This window comes from Spea bombifrons, chromosome 6 (assembly GCF_027358695.1).
Source record: "Spea bombifrons isolate aSpeBom1 chromosome 6, aSpeBom1.2.pri, whole genome shotgun sequence".
Classification (NCBI taxonomy): Eukaryota; Metazoa; Chordata; class Amphibia; order Anura; family Pelobatidae; genus Spea; species Spea bombifrons.
Genome location: NC_071092.1, coordinates 43256931 through 43281423, shown reverse-complemented (window position 1 = coordinate 43281423; position 24493 = coordinate 43256931). Strand labels below are relative to the sequence as shown.

General features: G+C 41.4%; 2 protein-coding genes and 4 non-coding genes across 7 annotated transcripts; all 6 read right to left on the bottom strand.

Moving 5' to 3' along the window:
• Positions 1-64: 64 nt before the first annotated feature.
• Positions 65-145, bottom strand: LOC128501058 (small nucleolar RNA SNORD55/SNORD39). Its single transcript, XR_008354998.1, has one exon. It is a non-coding gene; the product is annotated as a small nucleolar RNA SNORD55/SNORD39 (small nucleolar RNA).
• Positions 146-3537: 3392 nt separating this feature from the next.
• On the bottom strand, positions 3538-7764 carry RPS8 (ribosomal protein S8). Its single transcript, XM_053468994.1, has 6 exons — positions 7721-7764; positions 7001-7107; positions 6532-6631; positions 5726-5901; positions 5191-5320; positions 3538-3700 (listed from the first exon to the last, which is right to left on the bottom strand). The coding sequence occupies exons 1-6, from the start codon at positions 7722-7724 to the stop codon at positions 3591-3593; spliced, it is 627 nt and encodes a 208-aa protein (XP_053324969.1). The 5' UTR covers positions 7725-7764; the 3' UTR covers positions 3538-3590.
• Positions 4074-4204, bottom strand: LOC128501075 (small nucleolar RNA SNORA35). Its single transcript, XR_008355014.1, has one exon. It is a non-coding gene; the product is annotated as a small nucleolar RNA SNORA35 (small nucleolar RNA).
• On the bottom strand, positions 5511-5583 carry LOC128501061 (small nucleolar RNA SNORD38). Its single transcript, XR_008355000.1, has one exon. It is a non-coding gene; the product is annotated as a small nucleolar RNA SNORD38 (small nucleolar RNA).
• Positions 6705-6809, bottom strand: LOC128501064 (small nucleolar RNA SNORD46). The gene has a single exon (XR_008355003.1). It is a non-coding gene; the product is annotated as a small nucleolar RNA SNORD46 (small nucleolar RNA).
• A 2645-nt stretch (positions 7765-10409) lies between the features above and the next one.
• On the bottom strand, positions 10410-23651 carry KIF2C (kinesin family member 2C). Of its 2 annotated transcripts, XM_053469393.1 has the most exons (22): positions 23373-23651; positions 22259-22353; positions 20886-20993; positions 18510-18555; positions 17526-17570; positions 16112-16228; positions 15838-15948; positions 15618-15718; positions 15180-15275; positions 15006-15060; positions 14745-14907; positions 13991-14081; positions 13678-13741; positions 13441-13532; positions 13149-13291; positions 12802-13006; positions 12564-12674; positions 12335-12402; positions 11890-12010; positions 11686-11799; positions 11010-11133; positions 10410-10907 (listed from the first exon to the last, which is right to left on the bottom strand). In XM_053469393.1, exons 1-22 carry the CDS (start codon positions 23434-23436, stop codon positions 10822-10824), a joined length of 2220 nt encoding a protein of 739 aa, XP_053325368.1. In that variant the 5' UTR covers positions 23437-23651; the 3' UTR covers positions 10410-10821. The 2 variants fall into 2 exon arrangements, with proteins under 2 accessions (XP_053325368.1, XP_053325369.1); XM_053469394.1 differs by lacking the exon at positions 17526-17570.
• Positions 23652-24493: the final 842 nt, after the last annotated feature.

Here is a 24493-nt window from a genome sequence, read left to right as displayed (position 1 = left end):
TGCAAGAAAACGAGAAGTAAATTAGCGTGATATAAGCTGGAGGCCGCCGCCCGGGGGAGAGGGTCGAGCGCTCAGTTCTCCAAGGTTGTTATCCACAGTGAGAATTCAGGATTTCAGCAGCAAAAGTAAAGGTTCATCATACGCGCCCGGCCGTGTAACTAATTACCCCCTGAGAGGCAGATGCGTGCCGCTATAAGGCGGGGAAAGGGTATATACTTACTGTGCATGGAGGAGACGCGGCCCACGCCACGCAGCAGTCACACAGACATGGTGGGGTCATCAGGCTTCTTAATACCGGTGTGTGGGCATAGCTAGATCACCCAACAGTGGGGCTGCCCGTATAAAAGCGGGGCATGCGGCAGGAGCCAACATGATACCTACAGCCAACACCACGAGTCATTGCACAGAACGGAAAGACTGAAAGCGAGCGCGGCCATTGCTTTTAAAGGAATCAAGTCTCGCGAGAGGTATTGCTCGATGACGTCATGTACTGCCGCCACGAGGTGTTATGTTACGAACACTGCTGAGCTTCTAATACGGTACAAGACTAAGGGCGGACATACTGCTGCCCTCAAACTACGACTCCCATGATGCCAAGGCAACCGCTTGTCTGGCAGGGCATCATGGGAATTGTAGTTCAACAGTAAACCAACCTATTAACTGTGCTTCATAGAATCAAATCAATTAGAATAAATAGGAAGCTCAAACACCCAAGAGGGGCCTTTAATTTATAGACTGAGAAATTACAAGTAATATTATTTATTATTACTATTGATTTTATGGCGCCTTTACATTCTGGTAATAATAAGTAAACAAAACGTGAGGAGGGCTCGGCTCCAAGGAGCTTACAAAAACATCTGCAAGAAATGTCCGGTCATGGAGGAGGACAGCAGCAACAGGGCTGCAGCTTCCAGGTCCGGTATTTTATGTTTTAATTTTGAAGAATGCATAGTACTTAATTAGGGGTGTCCGTGCCATTAAACTGCCTCCTTAAGAGTTCCAGATAATTACATTGTCATTTATACATTATAGCTAAACTAGATTAAGGTTTTGGGATGACCGAAAGTCCATAAATTGTAAGCTTGCGTGAGCGATGGGCTCGTCTTCTGTATCGCTTTATCTTCTGCATTCACGTTACTTTGTATATTCCGAATACGGAGACATTTTGGACAATGATCGGCTCCCAACTTTGTGGAGGACCCTTTTCTTTTCCAGCATGACTCTGCCCCAGCAAAGCAAGGACCATAAAGACACGGTTGGATGAGTTTGGTTCGGAAGAACTTGAGCGGCCGCAGAGCCCTGACCTCAGTCTCGTCCAACACCTTTGGGATGAACTGGAACGAAGATTGCGAGCCAGGCGTCTCATCCAACATCAGTGCCTGACCTCACAGACGCTCTACTGGATGAATGGGCAAAAATTCCCACAGAAACTCCCCAAAATCTCATGGAAATCCTTCCTAGAAGAATGGAAGCCGTTATAGCGGCAAAAGGGGACCGACTACATATTAATGTCTATGTATTTAGAACGTGATGTCAAAGTCCCTGTAGGTGTAATGGTGTATAGGCGGCCCAATACTTTTGTCCATATAGCGCACCCTGTGAATTCTCCTTGCATTATGTTTAACATCTGTTGATATTTAAATCTTATTTTCACCGGAACCGATTTTAACAGCACTACAGAATCTGCTGGCGCTATATTAAGGCAATGTAATGAATTATATGGCTTGCTCCAGACATTGTCAGCGTTGCTGCCGCATTTACATTAGAAACAAGTTCACAGTATATCCAGTCCTATTGCTTCCATCACACAGCGTAATCCGTATTATTCCAGGAGCCCACCGCATAATACGTTTTATCTCATCTATTCACAATAAAATTATCAGTGTCTATCTGGTTAAGATATTTCTTTCTAAGCAAACAAAGCACATGGAAGTTCATCTTGGGCATTAATTCCAGGATGTCCAAAAATCCGTCATTTTTCCACCCAGCTAGAATTATTCTACATAAACGGCAGATGTGTGAAGGTTGTGTTTATGGATGATGCAGATTTGTTCCATGCTGCTTCATTTTAACCCCTTAATGACAAAGCCCATACATGTACGAGCTCAAAATGCATTGTTTTCAATGGGTTTAGAGACCGCCTGTTGTCCTTAAGGGGTTAAACAATGTAGACCTCAGAATTTAGTGTGACCAAAAACACAGCAACTTTATTACAAGAACAAGCTGCAACATGTATGATATACCCTATAAGCATCTTTTAATCTAAACATACATTGCATGACACCAAGTGACATCCCATGTGGCGCTCATAGCGTAAAACATTAAGGACTGAGGAACTTTGTATCAAAGACCAAACATGATCCCCATTTTTTTGTACGGGGTATTTACACAGTTAGGAATATGTAGGGCTTTGGGTTCTAAGGCATATTCACACACTATCGACAATACATAAACCAGGTGAAAGAGAAAGCTCACAATTTTTAATAGGATTTCTTCCAGTTACTGCTGAGAAAAGAACTTTGTTTTGGAGGCTATGTTTCTTTATACGCTATTTTAATGGGCTGGCAAACAATGGTAGCTTTTTCTAAAATTCTTTTTTAATTTTGTAATATATGACAGCATTAAATCATATACAAAAGCCTGAAGAGCTTACAGTTCAAAGGAAAGTACATGGCCCTAATAAATGTAATAAGATTACAATATCAAAAGGAAATCAAATATTGAAATTTCAAAAAAAAAAAAAAAAAGTGGTTGCCAAGGGAACACCATTCCACATAGCCCATTAGTAAAAAGACTAGTTGTAGAATAGTGTACAAGGGCACCAAGGGTTATAGGAATGATTTAGATTTGTTATGGATTAGCTCAGCAAGTTAGCCCAGTTAGGGATAGACTGGGTATTCCATACTGCCAATATCAAGCGTTTAGCGGCCAATAGTTTATTTAGATTTCAAGCAGAAAAAACCCTGGGAAAAAATTATTCCAAAAGGAAATACCCCAACTTGCTTTCAAACAAGTAAGCAACATCCCCTGCTAACAGGCGAGATCTCAAAGCCAATTACGGCCAATAAGCAAGAGTACTTCCACATGGGTGTTAAAGCCTAGTTCACCAATTGAGAATCTCACCGACTGCGGTGTTCAACGAACTCCCTCTAGTAATTAGACCCCTCTGCCTAACAACTCCTTGATATCACTAATATGAAGCACAAATCCCAGCCGGCTTCTTCTGAAAGCAGGGCCCTGTTCATATCTCACAGGCAAGTTTTTGAGTTTTGGACACCACCCCCTCACCCATTACCTATACATTATACAGGGCCAGTTCAGCCCTACTTACAGGAACTCATCACTGGGGCTTGGGTTTTCAAACTGCACCGTGGCTTTGTGGAGCCGATTATCAACCCTTCTGAACACCCTCTTAAGTGAACCCAACAGGTTTGCGCAGAACATACCATTTTTCACATCAGGTCTACCCATGTATTGTTTGGGAATGTCACTTAAAATCCAATTAACACTTCAGAGGCAAGAGAAAGACAAAAGCCATTGTGTTTTAATAAAGTTCTGTTTATTTGAAGTAAACAGGTGGGGAGATGTATCTATTTGCCCTTTTTGGCTTTAATCTTCCTAAGGTAGAACTCCAACTCTTTGCCCTCCAGGACATATCCATCAGCTCTGCCACACTGACCAGGTCGGGATGCTATGCAGGCTGCAAAAGAAAAACAAACCATTAACCATCACGCAGACGCATCAGCCGGGTTCAATGCATTCTATCAAAGCATGGACACCATTACAGATACAACAGTAACCAGATTTTGAAAAATAAGCTACAAAAAATAACACCATGCATTTGTTTATTTAACTTGATTAAAAACCCCTTAAGGACAATGGGCGGTCCCTAAACCCATTGAAAACAATGCATTTTGAGCCCATACATGGACGGGCTTTGTCATTAAGGGGTTAAAGACAGAAATCATGCCTGGCATCATTTCCACCAAAGAATTAAGCTGCATTTTAACATAGGTGTAACGTTTCAATAAAGACAACTGAAACTGAAGATTTCTTTTAAATGCTCAATGACGCAGTGTACCCAGCTATCGGAAGGGGCAGGCTACAGGAGAGCCCGGCCTTTCTGCAAGAAGGGATTTAATCTAGCACTGGAATGAGACCCCCAAGCCAAGGAAAAGGACTAAGGAGACACTTGTCAGTGCAGTATCGCTGCCACTTAGACCACCATACACCAAACAAATCACAAATATTCCCTACATTTAGACAACAAGCACAGACAGGTTAACTGGAAGCTACACATACTAGTGTTCAGATAGGACATTAACAATATGGATACATATATGCCCCCACAGCTCCATTACACAATGCAGTGCATTCTGGGATTCACAACCGGCCCTGTAAGGTTGAGTCTGTATAACCATCTTCACATATGACTTCATTTGCTAGGAATATGGATCATTCTACTCCATTCCCTCAGAGATGGTGTTAATTCACAACAGGTGATTCCCATCTATCAGATCAGCATCTTTCACATTCACATCTGCTAAAGTGACCGAGGCCATTCTGAGACAGTCTCTAGCAGAGTACGAGGTGAGCTACTGCAGCCAGTTCAAAAATATATTTTACATATTTTGTTTAACCAATGCTGACGATTTCCAATCATTTCCCATAGTAACAATGTTCATCCATAACTATTTTAGCATTACATAGGGAAGCAAAGAGGAAGAACCCACTTATTTACAATACTAGGTATGGCAGAGTATGCAACAGAGTTCAGAGGGGACTTCTGTCTGTCTCTTGTGACCATCTACATATATGCTAGGCTAACAAACTAGCCAAAAGTCACTTATAATCGAGTCAGTGAGTAGGAAAACATGACAATTACAGCAGAAAGACCATTTTACAGCTAATCCAATGTGCACATTTGGCTTCTATTTTTGAGGTATATTTCCAATGCTTTCAGCATCCCCAGTCATTCCTCTAACAAAATAAGTCTCCATCATCTTCGGATGAGTTGGAGGTACTAGCCTTTATTCTCATGAGACCCTGAAAACAATTCATTGGTGACCGAGGCTTTGACTAGTGGACAGAAAAACCTTTTCTACATTACATGGTGTGTAACCAGCACCACAGAGGGCATCACCATTCATGGTGGGGCCCTCAGCATATTTCACAGCAGTAAAGACTCACCAAGCAGCTTGCCCTGCTGGAACTGTTCCTCCAAGAGCGGACTGATCTTGGCTGTCTTTTTGCGCTCATCGTATTTCTTTTGAGTTTTCTTTGATCTCTTCTTGTTCAGGATTTCTTCCTCCTCGGGAGTCTGAGAGAACATCATAGTTCAGTAACATATAAGCTTAAATTGCAAAAGCAACAGTGAAGATTGTTGTGTGTGCGGGAGGGACTAATTCCTTAATTGTGATACAAGGGGTAAGCAATTTTAGGCAGTGTAGAAGATCGAATATTAAGACATGTTTCTATCAAGTGTTTAATATCTTCTGCAAGTTCTCACTCCTCCTCAGTATTAAAAAGGATCATCTCTTTCCATTCAGTAGCAGAACTGGACAAAGGTATCATCACTGGAAGACTGAGTGCTATACAGAGACATCACATATAGACTGATGGATTGCTCTATACAGAGACACATGTGACATTGCCTACAAAACCAATTGCATGTTATATTTCAAGAAGACAGAGAAAGGACAAAACAAGCTGATTTCATACTCACAAGCTTGGCTCCCTTCTTGCGCCCAAGAGGCACGCCATAGTGAGCCTCATACCACTGCCTGTAAGGGGTGCTGTCAATAAGGAGAATGCAGTTCTTCACCAGGGTTTTCGTTCTAACCAATTCATTGTTGGATGCGTTGTACACTACATCAATGATTCTGGTCTTGCGGGTGCAACCTTTGGATTTGAAAAGGCAAAGATTAAGCATTTCTCGCTACCAACCAAGCATTTGTGTCCTTGTTATACTTCTGTTTTAAGGGGTATATAAAGTCAGGGTCCGCTGTGACTAATGAACACCTTGGAATACACACCATAACACGTTCACAAACATTTTTCTAACGACGTATCAAAAACATGGAGCACATGACCAATTGTGTACCATGTGGTACACTCGAGAACCAAACTAGTATATGGAAGGACCTGACGGTCTTGTTTTCCCAAAGACTAAGAACTTCACGCTAAGTCAGATGCTCAAAGACAACATAAATGCAGATCTATTTTAAACTCCAAACTCAAGTACCTACCTTCAGTCTTACATTTAAATGATAAGAACTGCAGTACCAGTGTTTTAATTTGTGGGTCCATGATTGACAGTCAAACATACTTCAATATTAACATTTACACTGCCCTAACCTGTGGCCCTCAGTGTGAACTAAATACAAAGCGGTGCAGTCAGTGTAACTATGACTAAGCCTAGCACAGTGAGATTCACAGAATGCTCACATAAGGTCAAAGTTATCATCATTCGCACTGCATGTGGTCATGTCTCTTAACACTAAACAATCAGAAAGGAAATAAATTTCTTACACTCAGAGCCCCAGGAAAAGTTGCCGGCATCCAACCTCAGAGCACGGTATTTCTTGTTTCCACCACGGACTCTTACAGTATGGATACGACGGGGTCCGATCTGGGGAAAATAGCAGGATATCGAAATTAACAGCGGAACGCAACACAAAAAACATCCTACATAAATACAGCACAATGTGTCAGTGTAACTATGACGAGCCTAGCATTGGCAGGCAGTACAATGTCGACCAAGACGGTCTGCTCCGCTTGCCTAAGGAGTCCGTTTCATCATCCACATTGCTGTGTAAAGTCTGAATGGCTGATTTAAAGCACAGTGTAAGTGAAGAACCTGAACAAATTTGAGTTCATTGTATACCCACATATAAAACTATACATATAAAAACACCACTGACTACTGGAACATATTCCCACCAGAAAATAAAGTGTTTTGGGTCACAAGGACCTGCAGCATTTGGTCAGATAGTCATACCTTCGTGTTGGCAGCAGGGCGGCCCAACTCATACTTTCTCTTCTTGTGGTAGGGCTTCCTTTTGCCTCCGGTCTTGCGGCGCTTGTGCCAGTTGTCCCTTGAGATACCTGGTCAAGAGACAAAAGAGTTAAAACACATTCTGGGGCCACTGCAGGCCAGAACTACTCAGGGGTCAAGACTTGCAACAGCCCCATGCACTGCATACAAGTGATGCCCTAGCCAGGGCCCAGCAATACCACAGAGAAGGCTTCGCTACTGTAATAAAGCAAAATAATTCCACCGCGTTATGTAGGAATACCTGAGCCGCATCAACGTGACAGACAGCGTGCAGGTCCGAAAGCTGCCCCAGGCCGGGACGCACTACGAGCACCGGCCCTACGGCACTAGGCCGACGCCAGGGGTTACGAGCTACACCGGGAAACCGGCACGTCTACAGGAGCCAAACTAAAGCCAATACACGACCAGCGGCCTATACTAAAGAAGTACGGGGTACGTATACAGGCCGCCATATTGAAAGCCCGTCAGCTCGATATGCAGCACTCAACCTCCACAATAAATCCCCCAGCGTTATCTTTTAATCCCAATACCGGGTGCCCCGGGTTGTTTGAGCTTCCGTTAGCATTCCCCAGTAATGCCCCAGCACCTCAGACCAAACGTCAGGGTGGATGGAAGAGGATTGTAACTCAAACTTCAGGAGACACCGCAGCGGCCATGACATACCCATTCTCAGGCGCTGGCTGGAAAGAGGAAACGCAAAGGATCTCGGGTAGGTTTGATAGCTCGTGGGTCTCGCGAGATGCGCGCTGCAGTGACGTCACGCAACTCTAGCGGCTCACTGTTATAGTGACGGGTTGTTGCTATGGAAGGATTGGAGCGTCGGTAGCCCGGTTCGCCGCGATGTGCTGTCGGTTCTTTAAGCCAGTCGCGATACGCAATGCATTAATGCGTGCGTCATACCTCCCAGGTGCCCTACATTAGCAAGCACAGTCCCTCTTTTTTAATTAAATACCTCCGCTTCACTTTCTCTCTCCCAATCTCTTTCCTTGAGCTGTAGAAAATTTACTCTCATTTACCCCAAACAGCCCCGACTCACCCCATTCCCAACCATATCTGATGTGCGCTGTGTGTAAATAAAAACGGTTCTCAGCGGTCACTTTAATCCTGACTTTAACGTTTGAGTTAGACGGGTGGGGACCACACTCTATAAGGAAAAAAGGTAAAGGAGAGGCTGGTGCTGGAGCCTAAAAGTGCCATCCAAGCATTGAAATAGTACAATAAATGGTATAAGGCGATAATAAAGACCACATGGATACAATGTCCACTTCTTCAATTCTGACCTCTTCCGGTATTTATACGTTTGGTGCATTATGGTTTCTTGATAAAAGCTCATGCGGCCGAGGCGTTGGCGGATCTCGCCCTTCTTGTTATTGCATCCAGTTTTCTAATACACAGATGTTTTACATCCACACAGTCATTATAAGTGCTCCTTTTATACCATTAAAGTTTGAGTTTGTACCAGAATTGCCCTGAGTAGCATCTGATGTTCATACCTGGGAACTCTCTGCCCCGTCTCAGGGTAACGGTCTGGAGCTGAATTATTTTCTGTTCTGCGCCATAAACTACGATCACATCTAAGGCTACCAACTAATCATTTTTGCTGTCAGTATGATATGGTTGATATCCCTGCTTGAATGCAGGTGACTCAATTAAGTGTATCCTTAGTCAAGGTTTCCACGAGGACCGGTATCAGTCATTTGGTTAACATTTACAAACAGCTACGGAAGTCAGTTCACTAAGAAAAGTATAATCTCAGTTATTCTCCATAAACAGGCCAGAGTTTAAAGGGACGCTCCGGCCGTCATATGCGCTGAGGGTGAGCAAAGTGCTTTCCTGAAACTACCACTCCCATGATGCCAAGGCAAGCTCTTGTCCTGCAGGACATCACGGGAGTTGTAGTTTAACAAAAACCAAGATGCACTTCCTGACACTGATCGGTAGATGCTGAAAATCAGCAGAACTTGTACAGAGTTTTAAATGCTTGATTTTCACACCTAGTTCCCACGTCCGCCTCATCACATACATCAGGTAACCGCGACATCCTCTAGTTCTACATTTTCCTAATTGTTTTGTTAGATTCTAATCTATATGATAAAAACACATACAGTACACTTAAGTACTTAGAATGAAGAGGGAAAAAAATAAAAGGTGTTCCAAACACGAAGATCCAGACAAACCGCACCACAACATACGAGGGAAGCCATGAGTAATACAGGTCGGTAACCCGGCCAGTAAGTTGCAGAGGAGGTAACTATGTTATGATGGATCGGCAGTAACCGGGCTTGTGGATGATCTAAATGTTCCAAGCACAGGATTTCAAATAGTCATGTCATGGACACCCAGCCCTCCCTGATGAGCAGCACCGAGCATGTTCTGGTGGGACACTGGCTACCCACCTGCATACACTGAGACCGCAGAGGGAACAGTCACCCAAAATCAATCTCAAAATGTGAAGCCATTTTTCTCAAATCATTTCTAGATCACCTGTCTCATCCTCCAACCTTTTAAAAACGTGTAATGGGGTTCTCTCCCCATCTGGACCAGAATGTCTCAACTTGTGTTATAAATTCTTCATAAATTTTCAATTTTATGTCATTGTTGATGTTCGATTTCCTCCACCGTAATACAAAAAGATGTAACATTGTAACCACAAGTACCTTTCTATAGCTCTGGTCTGCCCTGATTGTTGGTTGCCACTGCCCTATGGGTGAGGGATCGGGTAAATTGGGTCCCTGGTAAGAGTGTCAGATATAAGTACGTAGTTTAGGGAGTCCAGGAAGATGGATCTGCTCTAGGAGGGCACCATTTTCCATTCCACAGACTGTTAAAGTCAAGTTTGATCATTGTGCGGACAGCGTTTTGTACATCCAGTGCTACCTCATGATGTTCAATACCATGTATTTGTTATATGTAGGACCTGTATACATTGTGCTGGCAAAACAATGTAGCAACATATGCATTTAGAAGCGATTGTGACAAACACTTAAGGAACTCACTCAATATGAATAAAACCCCTGAAGCCTTCAGTTCCCAGGAGTTTGTCACACAATGAGAAGCAGTGATAAAAGGGAAGCAGTGCTTTACATTTCATCTGTTTTGTTATCCAGTATAGAACTTTATGCCCAGCAAGCTGTACAACAGCGGAGGACCCTTCAGTTGGCTAAATCTGCAATTAGTGTATGCAAAATTAGACATCTAAATGCGTTAAATGTGTTATTTGTGTGGTAGAAAAATCAATTGCCTGCTGCTACTCCCATTGACTAAAATGGTTCCACAGAGCTTGTGCAAGAAGTGCACTCAAATGCTGAACGTAGGAAGAGAGTAATGCTGTCAAATTACAAATGTCACAGAATAATATTAAAGGCTGTTTATTGATAAGTCATTACATAAAATTGATAATAGCCAGTGCTTTTTGTGGATAGAACTCACCATCTTCTATAAAAACTGTATACTGTACATAACACCACATTCGTTCCTAGATTTCATGAAGGACACACAACCTGAACAAGTTGCGCTGCCCCTTAGTGGATAAAAACTGCAGAGCAAGATCAGCAGCTCTGAAAGGCACATATAGATGAGGGTCTAAGCTCTTAAAGTGGGCTAAACTTTCCTGGTTAACAGCTTGTTCCATATATACATCATACTCCAACATGAACAAATACAAGACTCGATAGACAGTAAAGACAAAACCTTAAAAAAATGGCAACATAGAAACTATTTATAAAGAGGCGTCACATTACAAGCTGAAACAGTTCACCGTAGTTTCATTTATTTGGCCTTCTCTTGTCTGATATTTGCTTGCTGGCCTGTTCTTCCATCTGCATGGCAAGGCGCAAGGAATTCACACTCTCTGTAGGGGAGAAACATGTAGATTAGTTACACGCGTGATCATGTAAAAGCAAAATGACCAAAAGCTAAAAATGTCATTAATGCTGGCTACTGCCTTACTTACCTCCCAGAGCGATCAGAACCCTAGAACGCTCCTGGATGAGATATTCTGCTTGAATCACAAATTTCTCCAGATCATAGTCTGGCTGCTCTGTAATTTCCAACAAATCTGACCATTCTGGTTCCTTCTGTATTTCAAGAAAAAGGTCAGCATTCATAGTTTATACTTAAATTCAAATGGAAGTCAGATCAGCAACAGGCATGGTATAGGCAATTTCCATCTCTGTCACAATAAGCAACACATGATTGTTTTAAGACAAGGAAGGAGAGGTGGCGACACATCCTATACTATTTTATATAAAGCATAGAACCCGATAGGCTGGGGGTGCTGATCATTTCTGTAACCTGAAATCAACCAAACACTTGGAAGTCTAGAAGGTGCTTGTATTTAAGCCAAAGCCATTCATATTCATTGAATTTAGCGTTAGTGTAAGAAGTGCTTTCCTAAGGATTTAATTTATACAGGGTTGGGTTATTGTTCGGTAAGATACAGGTGTTTTACATGCTTTACATGTTTTAGAGCCTGTTCTTGTAACACAACCAGGGTTAACCTGGGGTTTTTGTGCCTTGCCTCCAAAGAGGATCCAAGCCACTTGCCCCAAGCCTATAAGAAGAGAATTTAATGGCAAATAAAGATGATGTTCTGTAATGACTATCGGGCAGAAATACAGACAACTCACCTGCACCAGCTCCCTCAGCTCCTCAACCGCCTTCTCCTCCAGTTCACCAATGCGACTCATTGCTTCCTGGAAACTGTTCATTTGCGAGGACAGCTCTTCATCCTTTATCAAGACCTTAATGGGATCAAAATGAGACCACATTAGAATCCATAAAACAAAACAAAAAAAAACTGCACGTTTATATAAAGTAGACGCGCATCATACATCATCTTCGTCTTCCAGCTGCAGCAGTCCTATTGAGGAGTTAGATCCATCGCACTCCTCTGTCTCCATCTGGTGGTTGTTTTCATTACTTTCTGTATTTTGTGGACTTAATTCCTTAACCCTGAAAAAAAAAGGAAAAAAAAAAGTTATGTAAAGCACTGTACAAAGGCAGATCAATGGCATGGGGTAAGAGGAAAATAACTCATCCCGGATGGTAACAAGATTGCTTCAGTGTATGTTTATGTTCCACATGTACATCAAGATAATACTTTTGTGTATTTTTCAGCCACAGAATGGAATAGGATATTTTGGTTAGGGACTATTTTACCTCCGCAGAGTGTGAGGTGTAAACATGGAAGTTGTGTCACAAGCTAACACAGCTGTTCCTCAAAGTTACCAAGGGCCAATCAGGCAGTCAGGAAATTTATAGTCACAAGAAACATACCTGTCAGCATATCTTAATGTGTTGAGTGTATACTCGCAGGAGTTGAATCCAGGGGAAACCATTGCAATCTGTAAGACAAACGTAGAAATTCTGCAACAGGTCATTTCCTGGCTACTCCTACCCTCCCTTGGCTACAACATACCAACTGGTACACATTTCATATTGGGGGGGGCACACACAAACACACAGCCTATCCCATAAGCAATATGGGTTTTGGGGGGAGAATTACCATGCAGGTTCTAGAGTTCTCTCCTATAAAGGAATCCCTCAGTATCTGAGTAAGTTTACTTTCCCGGAAAGGAGTGTGAGATTTGTTTTGCCCCAGTGCACGGATACACTCCTAAAGAAAGAAAATACATACATTACATATGATATAAACATGTATACAATGAGAAAAAAATTGTCTCAATTTGTAAAATAGATGTTAATAGTACAGTAAGGCCCAGAGAAGAAACCGCCTACCCTACCTTTAAGGCAAGCAAACTCCTATTGATCTCTGCTCCTTCCATGCGTGTTGTACGGTCAGCACTGGATGTATCAGCCCCTCGCTCATTCCCTGCCAGATCTACCAACGAGAACTTGCCATGAAGTTTCCCTCTTCGACGTAAAATGATCTGCAGACAGGCGTGTGAACGAGAAGAGCTGGAATTGGCAAACGTCTGCCCAGAGGTCCTGTTGAGAAGTACAGATCAGCATAGCAGAAGCCAACAAGGTGAAAAATAAAAATCTCAAGCTGCCCATCAGGCACATCAGTATTCCAATGTTATAGTAAAGTCCCTTAAACAGAGAATGCTACAATGATCTGTTCTCGTACCTGCATGCACTTCCGATTTCAATCATTTTAAAGACATCTTCTGGAGAAGTGACCTCTTTCTCCAATAACCCCACAACCTGGACCTCCTGTTTTGCATCTTCCAATACACGCAACTTTGCCTTCTTATTTAATAGATCAAAAACCTAAAAATCAGAAACACCAGTTAATTTTACACTTAAACATCACAAACTGTACAGACACCTCTACAATATGAATACAATTTAGCTCACTGGAGGTACCTGCAAGTAAACCCTAATCCCATAGAGTATACTTTAAAGAGGACCATACTGACCTTCCCATTATAGATCTCAAAGAAAGTCACAAACACCTCTAGGTCTAAGTTTCTGTAACGAGGCTGCGTCACAAGGAGGAAGACATCTCGAGCTGGGAACAGAGAACACAAATTTCATTGGAGTGATGTACCCATAAAGCTATGGAGGAGGACACTTTCCCAACCTCTAAACTAATAAAGTCCAAGTCTCCAATAGCATACTTTTAGGATAATTTGTTCTTATCAAGTATAACTTACCTGCAAATGCATAGACACCCTTGGAAACATTCTGGCTTTTGCCTGTGAAGTCCCCACCCATGGTCTTTAAAACAAATAAGCGAGATCATTAATGAATTACACATCTGGACAGTGGTTTAGCACACTTAAAATATGTATTTTCACAGGTAAAAAAGTTAATATTCATAACATAATACGCCAACATTGCTGTCCTACAGAATAGAACCTTTAACGCACAAGAACACAAGTGCAACACTGACTAGTAAAGGAGTTCTAGGCTACCAGTCTCTGGCTTTAGATTTTAATATAGAGAAACCATGGAAGTTTTACTTACATGTGTTTTACCACTTCCAGTCTGGCCATAAGCAAAACAAGTTGCTTTTCCACCTTCAAATATTGACTGAACCAACGGTCTTGCTGTAAATCTATCATCAAAGACAAAAATCAGATAAAAAGGAAAAAAAAATTGTCCGGTACAGGCGTAGCAATATTAAGGGTAGCAAAGGATAATAAGAGGATTAGTTTAGTCCATGTAGGATTCTGCAACCTAAAAAAGGTGCAAGCATGTACATCACGAACTAGAAAACATGTTTTATTAAAGAGATGCCGTATGGAAGCACACTTACAATGGTTACTCATCTTTAAATGTATATTTAAAAACTTCCTGTCCCTGTATTGAATGTGCCTTGGTTCTAAGGTAACCAGAACAGGAAGCTTGCCAGTCTCACCGGCAGTGCATTTCAGACACATTGGTTCTTGAAATAAATCATGGAAGCCTAGCTATTTAGTATCGCAGTACACGTCTAAGATGGGTAGTAAGGGATTTATTCAGAGAGTCTCCAGGAGAGTTCCAACAAAATGAAACACTTCAACCAAACATTTTTGAGAGCAATCCCAGCAAGCTTTGCCTCCAATAGAAGATGTGGCCCTTTTTATGTGTAGTTAAACAGCAATATAAACATGCACGGAGAGCCAAATCTCAAGTGTCAGCACTTTATATTTTAATAAGGCACTGAAGATGCTTCAGTTCACATGCTCTTGCTTTAGTAATTAAAAAAAAAAAAAAAAAAAAAAAACCCTGTACATACCTGTACACCACGTCATTTGTGGCACTCTCATCAAATGAATAATCAAACCGGAATGCTTGGTTCTCCAAATACTTTGTCAGGTCTACCTTTAGCTTCGGCTCGTGCACTAGGACGATATGTTTGCTCGGAACAGATATTATATCAAACTCCTTCCTTGTAAGCTCTATGAAAGGAAAGATTTGTTTTGCAGCAATGCAGGTAATCCAGAACCATCAGAAAGGGGGGGGGGGGACAAAAAAAAACAAAAAAAAAAAAACTTACCCTGCTTGTTGAGGGGACGTTTTCGGACGCAGACACAGATCCGGTGCTCATCAGCCTGCAAAGTTTAAGTAGATCTAACTACAAAAAGCCTTTATGCAGCTATTAGCCATAAAGGTGTAGCTTATAGATCGATGCCCCCTATATGTATTGGTATACACGTGTATCGACACTTACCATATCAGTCATGCTGATTCTCTGACAATCCATTGTTGCTCGAAACTCCCTGATCATTTTCCCAAACTCCCAGTTTGGGACATTTTTGTCGCAGTCCTAGAGGGGAAACTATACTTAGCATGATATATAATCTCAGCAGTGCCCCCCCCCCCATTAAAATCAACACCAGAAAAGAATCACATGGTAGCCACTTCAGTACTCCGAACACATTTACGTCCCAGATGGCAGTGTACATCAACATTAGACAGCAGATGGCTGAGGACATAAGAGTTAGAGTTCTGCAGCAAGGACATTAAACTGGTTAGCTCCAAGTTAGGAATGAGGAATCCCTTCTGAAAAGACCAATATGGTACTGTAAATTTGGTCTACAAATTCACGAGCCTCAACTACAAACACTAGGTACTTGAATCACGTTCCCCCTTTAATTATAGTAAATACCTGCGTCCGCTTTATTCTCATCTCGCTATTTTGGGCTCTCTGCTCTTGCCGTTTGTTTTTCATTTTCTCCATTTCTTTAACAATATTCGATTTTCTTCTGGCTGGAGAAGCACAAGCGTTTACAGTTAAAATAGAAACAGATTTAATAAGCCATCCTTGAACCCCAACGCTAAGTGAATGCGCCGAGATTCCATGAAACACTAGGAATGAGCAACGACACCTTGATTATTCCTGGCATTAGACGCTGCAGACTCCTCAGATATTTCACTCATTCGAGGCAAAACTCTGCATTCACCAAGAGAGCTCAGTTTTGTGGATCTGGACCGAACAGCTGTGGAGTAAAAGACAGATGAGTAAGAGGACAGATTAGTGTCTCATGTTAACAAGGCATTTTATCACATTACCGGAAACGTCGGGAATCAGCGCCGAGAAATTTTCTAGTGTAAAAAAATAAATAAATAAATAAAAAAGTTGTGTAAAAGTTGGATACTTACCTGGGACCGATTGCTGTTGTACAACAGGAGCAGGCGCTGCGGATTCCACCTCCATGTCGTTTTCAGGTGGCAGGGTCTCGTGGATAGCGGTCATTTTAGTAGAGCGCCCACGCAATACTGGAATAAGGAGTTACATTTTCAAGTTGTGGCATACAGTAATTGATACAATATCTGCTCCATCTTATTCATGTTAGAGTGATTATGATTTTAAGAAAGATTAAAATAAGGAAAGCTTCTAGAAAGATTACCCAAAGAAAAGTAGATTACATAGCAAACGCCTGCTTGGTATAGAGCCATGAATAATGACTGAACATTCCAGCTCCCTGGAAGCAGGTTAGAGAGGCTTTAAAATAAATAGGATCCTCTGGGACAAAGTAACATTAAAAGCAGATCTGAAAATGACCACCCATAGGAGATGTATACGCTAGGTTATGATCACTAATTTGGATTCATTTTTGAACCACTTCTGATGAGGATGACTACACAAAGCCTCATTAGAGCTCTACAGAGACTAGGGGTGGAACGTCAAGGATCTCTATCTGCAAAAAATCCAGCTTTTGGGCAAAGTTAACTCAATCAAAACTGATGTGTTCAAACTAGAGTTTGTTTGATTCACTTATTGAGCAGATTTGAACACATCTGACCCACCCGGTGTAACTCAAATCACACTAATGAGCACACCTACACCATCTCTAACACAACAGCTGTCCAAGATACCATATGAGGGGGAAAAAGTCCTTCAGTTGTTTTCTAGAACACAGAACCATTTCAGTTTAGTGCGAAATACCCCTAATACTTGGGGACCTCTGAAACCCTAGCAGATGTTTCCAATCACACTTAGTGCGTTAATACATGACAGATATATAGATAAATATTATATATAGTCACTGGGCAGTGCTTTTTTATGATTCAGTTACATTAGACAGCCAATGAAAAGATAAATCAATAAAAGGTGATCAAAGTGAGGATATGGGATATTTCCACTGTGCTCTTAGTGAAGGAAACCAAGCAGACTACAAGCAATTTATCCAGAATCCCTCTAGTTGCCATGGCCATTAACTTGTTGAGGTTCCAGGCATGGAGATCAGAAGAAAAAGCAGCAGTAGCAAATATTGCAAAGGTTAATGAGATATATATATATATATATATATATATATATATATATATATATATATATATATATATATATATATATATATATATATATATATATATATATATATCACAGGAATTATAAAGGGAAACAGACTACAGAAAGCCATCAAGACGCAGCACATTATTTATGTTATCTCTCCAGACAGGGGATAGTGTTTAAATACCTCTAAAGTGCCATTCAAACTGGCAAACCCCAAAGGATTCTGGATATAGCTTGTTAACAAGATATTGTTAAATAAGAAGTGCCCAGGCTCTTTACCTTGCTGTGAAGCACATTCTGCTACAACAGTATTGGATGCTGGCACTTGAACAAAAATCAAATTACAAATCCTGAATTAATTACCAATTCTACGTATTGTCTTAATGCAATATTAAAAAAAAAACAAACAAGCAACCATCCTATAATTGACCCATTGAAATGGATAGCGCACACCGTTTAGTTCATGGATGCCCTTCATGTACACGAGTGGTGCTTTAAATGCAGTTTGCTTATTTTTCAAGTAGCTGCTGTCTGTCTCCGCACTGCCGGGTCTACAACGCAAACACAGGCATTGGGGTGACCCGTTTCGGTGTTCCTAATCCTTTGCCGTCAAGTAGCACAATGTAGCATTGAACCCTGCCCGGATTCACTTGTACCCTCAAACGACTGTCCCTAAAAGAGTAATATCTAATCCTGCCCCCATTGTGCCTTAGCTTCTTACTGGAATATAAGTAATAATTTTGGGAATTTAGTAGCAACACTAGACCTGACACTACTGGTGCTTAGCACTTATACCATTAGGCTAACCTGGTTCCTCTAAGTGGATCGGCTGCAAAGGTTTTACAAAGCTGTATCAGGTTGAAGCTTATTACAGATCCAGGCTGTGATGCCAGCATACGGCAGCAGTCCCATACAGAAATGTAATCCAATAAATCATACTATATATAGGGGTACATCATCCTGCTACCTGCTCTGCCCAACACAGTGCCCTCGTCTACCCTTTGGTGCATAGAACCGGAGATTTCCTGGCAGGAGATGCAATGACCTTTCATTGCTTACAAGAGAACTTGATCTGATTTGGCCTATTAGACTACCTATAAGACATGGGGGGTCAAGAATATTCTTCCTGAATACTAGTTAGCTACGTGTAATCTGAATGGTAAAGCTAGCACTCATAGCGCTGGACATTACATACATATACACACACACACACATAGACATATATACAAAAACCTTGTATGTCAAAGAGAAAAGTGTTCTTACCTTCTTTAGGAGCAGGGATTTTTGAAATCGTTCTCCGCTTTGAATTCTGCAAGAAAATAAGTCAGAGGGAGGCATGGCATTACTCTTTGCATTAATAATCATTTTTCTTCAACGTTTTAAGCCATTCAGATTTATCATCAATAATGGCAAAGCAAGTTCTTTCACTAAAGGTTACAGTGGATACACTGTAACACCTCCAGGACTCTACATAGAGTATTAAAACCCAACATTTATGCCCCAAAAAACAGACATGTAGGTGCCAAACTTTTGCCATCATGGTGTTTATTTAACCCCTTAAGGACAATAGGGGTTATTACTCGTAGTATATTGTGGGACAATGGCTATTTTAACATTTTTCGGTGTTCCTGTTTAGCTGTGATTTTCTTCTCTCTCATTTCATGCTCCCACACATATTATATATTGTTTTTTTCAGGACAAACAGGGCTTTCTTTAGATACCATTAATTTTATCATATCATCTAATTTACTATAAAAAAAATGATAAAATATGGGGATTTTTTTGTTAAAAAATTACTTTTTCTCACTTTTTAAACAGAAAACTTTTACTCATCTGCAAAAACGAATGAAAAAACCTGCTAAATAGATTCTACTATTTGTCCTGAGTTTAGAAATACCCAATGTTTTTATGTTTTTTTGCTTTTTTCTGCACGTTATGGGGCAATAAGTACAGGTAGCGTTTTGCCATTTCAAAACCTTTTTTTCCAAATCTGGTAATTCTTCCCCCCATGTGCCATTTCAGGTATCTTTGAAGCCGGCCAATGAAATTTACCCCATCAAATCATATATTTTTAAAAACTAGACACCCCAAGGTATTTGAAATGCTGGTATTTTAACCCTTTCAATGCACTAATTTTACCACTACCCTTTGTGAAACTTTATGGTAGTAATTCTTTTTGTATTTTTTTCACACATGTTGTATAAATTTATCGCTCCTGGTGTATGTCCGTGTCACACAACACCCCAATATGTGTTCAGTAACATCTCCTGAGCGCAGCGATACCCCACATGCATGGGTTTGTAGGGTTATTTGGGAGGTAAAAGGCCGCCTTTGTGAGGTGTGTATTTTTTTGCCATTTAGACATCTGCCCCATGTCCCATATTTGGGACATCTTTGAACCCGGCCAATTCAATTTACCCCATCAAATCATATATTTTTTAATACTAGACACCCTATGGGCATTTGTAATGCCAATATTTTAACTCTTTCCATAATGGAATTTTTGTAAAGATATTAGGACATATTTTGTAAAAATTTTAGGACTTGCTTATTAAAAACTTTTTTTTTTTTTTTTGGTGACAGTGGGGATTTTTACATGTTACCATATTTTTGACATTTTTTTTTAAATTTTTTAAATTTTTTTTTAAATTTTTTTTTTTTTTTTTTTTTACTAGTCACTCTCACTAGTGAGCTGGGCTCCATTGACCTTGCATGGTTGGATGCAGTACCTGCATTCAACCTGCAGGAGGAGCTCGAGAGTTCTCAAGAGGGTCTGGATAGACCCTCTATGAACTCATTTCTATTGTTAATGCCATCCTGTGAATGACGGCAACGTCATTCACAGGATGGCACTTGTGGTTGCTCCTCGGAGCAATCACAAGGCGATCGGGGGTCGGGGGGTAGTGTTGCTGACATGCCTCGATATCGAGGCATGTCAGTAACACCATTTATGCTTAGGAAGCGATTCATATCGCTTCCTAAGCAGTTTTAGCCAGGCGCCGCCGCGATCTTTGATGATCGGTGCGGCGGCGGCCATTTTTCTTCCGGGGAGGGCTGCCGAGGGCTGCCCTCCCCGGAACCACGGTCAGCCTCACTTGTGAGGCTTCCGTGGATGCTGCAAAGCCGCCGGCGGCGCTGCAGCTATTTAACGGCAGCCCGTACATGTACGGGCATTGTCGTTAACCCGTTGCACGGCAACCCCGTACATGTACGGGGATTGTCGTTAAGGGGTTAAATGTATCATAAAGATTATTTATATTAGTTATGCTGTCAATATATGCATTCTGTGCTGCGTCACAGTCTACCCTGTGTACGATATGTCCTTTCTTTGAATAGACATGTATAAATCAGAACCACAGTAGATAATGTTTTACCAGACAAGCACAATGTAAGAGTATAATGCTGTCAGTATATATAAAGGCTGCTACAATAATAGTAGATATATATTTTAAATGAGGAAAAAAAAATAGAATGCAGCTGTAAGAATTATAACTTGAATGGCACGCTCACAACGAGGCAAACTGTATACTATATATTGGTGCTCAAAGCCAAGCGTTACAAGGAGGAACTTCATTTCCTCTTAACTGTTAGCTTTATAGGGTATATTGTCTAAATAGTTTGTGGTGTGCCATCACTCACCTGTGCCAATAGATTTCTTTGAGGGGGCATGTTTTCCTTTAAATTTGGAGCAGAAAGAACAGCTTCATGCAGCTCTGGGTTCGCAGAGATCATATCGGCAAAGGATATCTGCAAACGAAAGGCAACATTCAAATCCAGATACAAGTATTATCGTGGAGATGAGCCATTACAGACAGATGGCTGCCATGCTATGAAACTGCCTATTTTCTTCATCACATAAAGGCGCATTATCCCTTTCTCTGGCAGCTTCCATATGGCTTCTAAGTAATGCGATTGAGATACCGCTCCGTAACCCTTTTTATGCCCGTTAAGGGAGACGAGCTGCCCAGTTTAGTACTTACACTTATCCCAAGAAATCAAGCAGCTAATCTCCCTAAAGCCCTATTCTTATTATTCATCTCCGGCTGAAGGGAAAGGAAGGTGGTAGTTTACTCTGCCGTTCAGCAAACAGCCTATATCAGCAGGTTTTAAGTTACATTACTTGGATTGCCTGCTATTACTGAGCAGTGTTCACAAAACCAGATGTCATGCTTCCACTTCCAGCTCAGAGCTATAAAATGCTCATTTCATATCTAGTAGGGATACTGTATAGTGAATATATGTAGTACCGTATTTGTAACACATGATCAACTGTACAATATTGCTTTCAAACGAACGCAAAGCAGTCAAATCCTTTGACATGTTGCATATGTGCGCAATGATGTCAGCAATCAGATGGACGACTACAGAAAACGAGGTTCATCTCAATAGATGCACTTCCGTTTCTGAAAATACTAACAAGGAATGGAAGTGTTTTGGACAGCGATCAGATAAGCCTAATTAAAAAGTGCAATGGATCTTTAATCCATCTTTCCTGGTCACACTCCAGACATTAAGGAGCAGTACTAGCCTCAGGAGGAGTCAGAAGTGCCATACCTGAAGTATAGTCGCAAATAAGATGCATTTTACAATATGGGGTTAGCCTTCTTAGGCTACGTATGACAGAAGGATCCTCAGGCGGATGGGGCTAGTAATATCTGGGTGCAATTGAAATGCCAGCCGAAGGCTTCCTGGCACTTTCAACCAGATGACCAAGTCCCCCCCAACACAGGTACCATCTCCAAGAGGCAGAGGCAAAGTTTTAGGAAATACCCCATATTTAGAGCAGCCACATGTTCTAATTAATTCAAGATATTTCTTGTTAGAACACTAGGGTTTTTTATAATTATTAAAAGGATGATAGTTAACGAGCCCATTTACATGCATTTCAGATACGGTGTTAAACCTACAATGAAATAAAACTTGTATTTATTTCCATTGGCCTAGGTGTGTATAGTCCCACAGAGGACCGGAAACCTTGAGGCTTCGAGGACATCAGAACTGCCATACTTTACCTCTTTCCCCTTGTTTGTTTCACCTTCTTTCCATTCCACATTGACAGATGACCGCTCCATGTTCACAGACGTGATGTACGCACTGTGCATCACCCCTAAAATACACATTAAAAACAGCTTTCATAACATGACAAGCTGTGCGGCAAAGTACACTTTTTTTCTGGTCAAATACGGGGTCATAATTAAATTCCTTATTCTTCAAACCAGCAGGAGGGGGAACGGCAGTCGTTATTCTAGGTCTAGATTGCATGGGGTAGGGTGACCCATCGGTCAAGTTTTATGGTTCTGGAGTTATTTTCTCCATTTGTAGGTGAATTACCATTCTATTTACAGCGTGAGACGTGACTTAAAAGCCATAAACAAGCAGAAAGTAAGCAGTAAAAGCTAACATTGCTGCACATTAAACAGTTACACTGTAAAAATGTCCTCTACAGGGAAACTTTACACCATCCACAGGTTCAGCCGTTTTATTAGCGCCAACCAGCATACAAATAAATCGCTCACTAGCACAGGAATATATACATGCATTCTTGACATCTTTCGATCAGGGAGGGAGCTTTGAAACTATTCTAGATTGTAAGCTTACAAGGCAAGTGCTCTTTACCTGTGAGCTATAGTTCTTTTAGACCCATTGAATGTAAGGACTGTAAGAAATGCTGAAGAAATTGCTAGAGCAATAATTATATTATTATTAAGACATTGAGAGACAGTAGCAGTTCTTCATATTGTCACCCAATAAACCTTTGGAATGTTAGAATGCTCTGATCACTCCAGTGCCCATATCTGAAATAAGACGGGCAAAAAAAAACAAAAAACTGCGTCACTCACAACATGAATGACGCAGAGCTCTAACCGCATAAAAAAGTAATAAAAATTGTAAAAATTAAAGATAGAATATTTACGCCACAGTGACCTCTACAGGAAAAATGGTAAGAGGTAGCAATATCAAGACCAGCCAATCAAAGCTAAGAGTGCCACAGGCTTGTCAGAGACCAACCAATCACAACGCTGCAATGCACAATCAGGGGGCATGTCCAATATTTGAATTCTCCGCTGTCGGTGCATTATACCGAAACAACGAACGTACTTCACCCGGTCAGCTGCCCAAACTCACCATTACTCCGCAGGATTTTGACCGTCAGCCCGATCATGAGGCGACCGGCCACGAGCTGTTCCATGGTGGCGTGAGCTGAAGAGAGAGCAGTGACAAAAAAGAAGAGAACCCGCGCGTAAGGGTCAGCGTGTAGCTGTACTATCTGTATAGTGTACCCAACGTGCACCCTCAGCCACTTGGTTCCGGTGGTACAATACGTCAATCTTCTTCCTCTCACGGCTCAAGAGAGCTGCAACCGGCCGCCAGTTTTTAAACAGAGCCCACCTCTATATGAACGTCATCACGTCAGCGCGTCAGAAAGAACTACGACTCCCACAACCCAATAGGCGAAGGGCATTAACGCACACGCGTAGTGAGCAGGCCTAGTTCAAGCCAAAAACCTCAGTATTAAAACTCACCACTCACATTAATTATCAACTAATATTATTAATAATAATTATGTCAATAAAAATATTAATAACAGTAATAATACTCATAATTATAAATTAGTAATTGCCTGGATTTAATTTATTTGACAAAGTAAAATGATGCCAGCATTGCAAATGGCTATTTTAATTCATTTTCAGAGTTAACAAGAGTTTTACCGATTTGTCTCCTGAACCTCTTGCCGTCATAATTGTGTAAAATGTTTATTGGTTAAAACCACACGGAGGGAAATATATGTTTGAACTTGCTGCAATGTTTCAAAATGGGTTATCATGTTTTCATTTGAGCTTGAAATTGAAGTGTCAACCCCACTTTCCTTCTTTGCTGGCCCCGCATGATGCATAGTTAATAACCATCTCGCTGGTACTGGCTCACTAAGCATGCAGCCGGGCATTTCGAGTCAGTGGCCGCACACAACAGATCTGGTGGGTAGAAGGTGCGCCCGTCGGCCATTTGCCTGGTGTGCCAGAGAGCCAGTTTAAGCCTGTGCCAGGTCCCTAATCACTTGACTTTTTGGTGGGGAGCAGGGGAGGGTCTTCGGGCCACTGCTCCCCCTTGAAGATCTAGAAGATCCAGCCCTCCTTTTGGTGTGGCCAGAGAGAGAGAGAGGGAAGCAGATCCTTAAATGTGGTATATGCATACCATGTATATGCTAGTAAACAAAAAAAAGCAATTGTACTGTTTCCAAACAAATT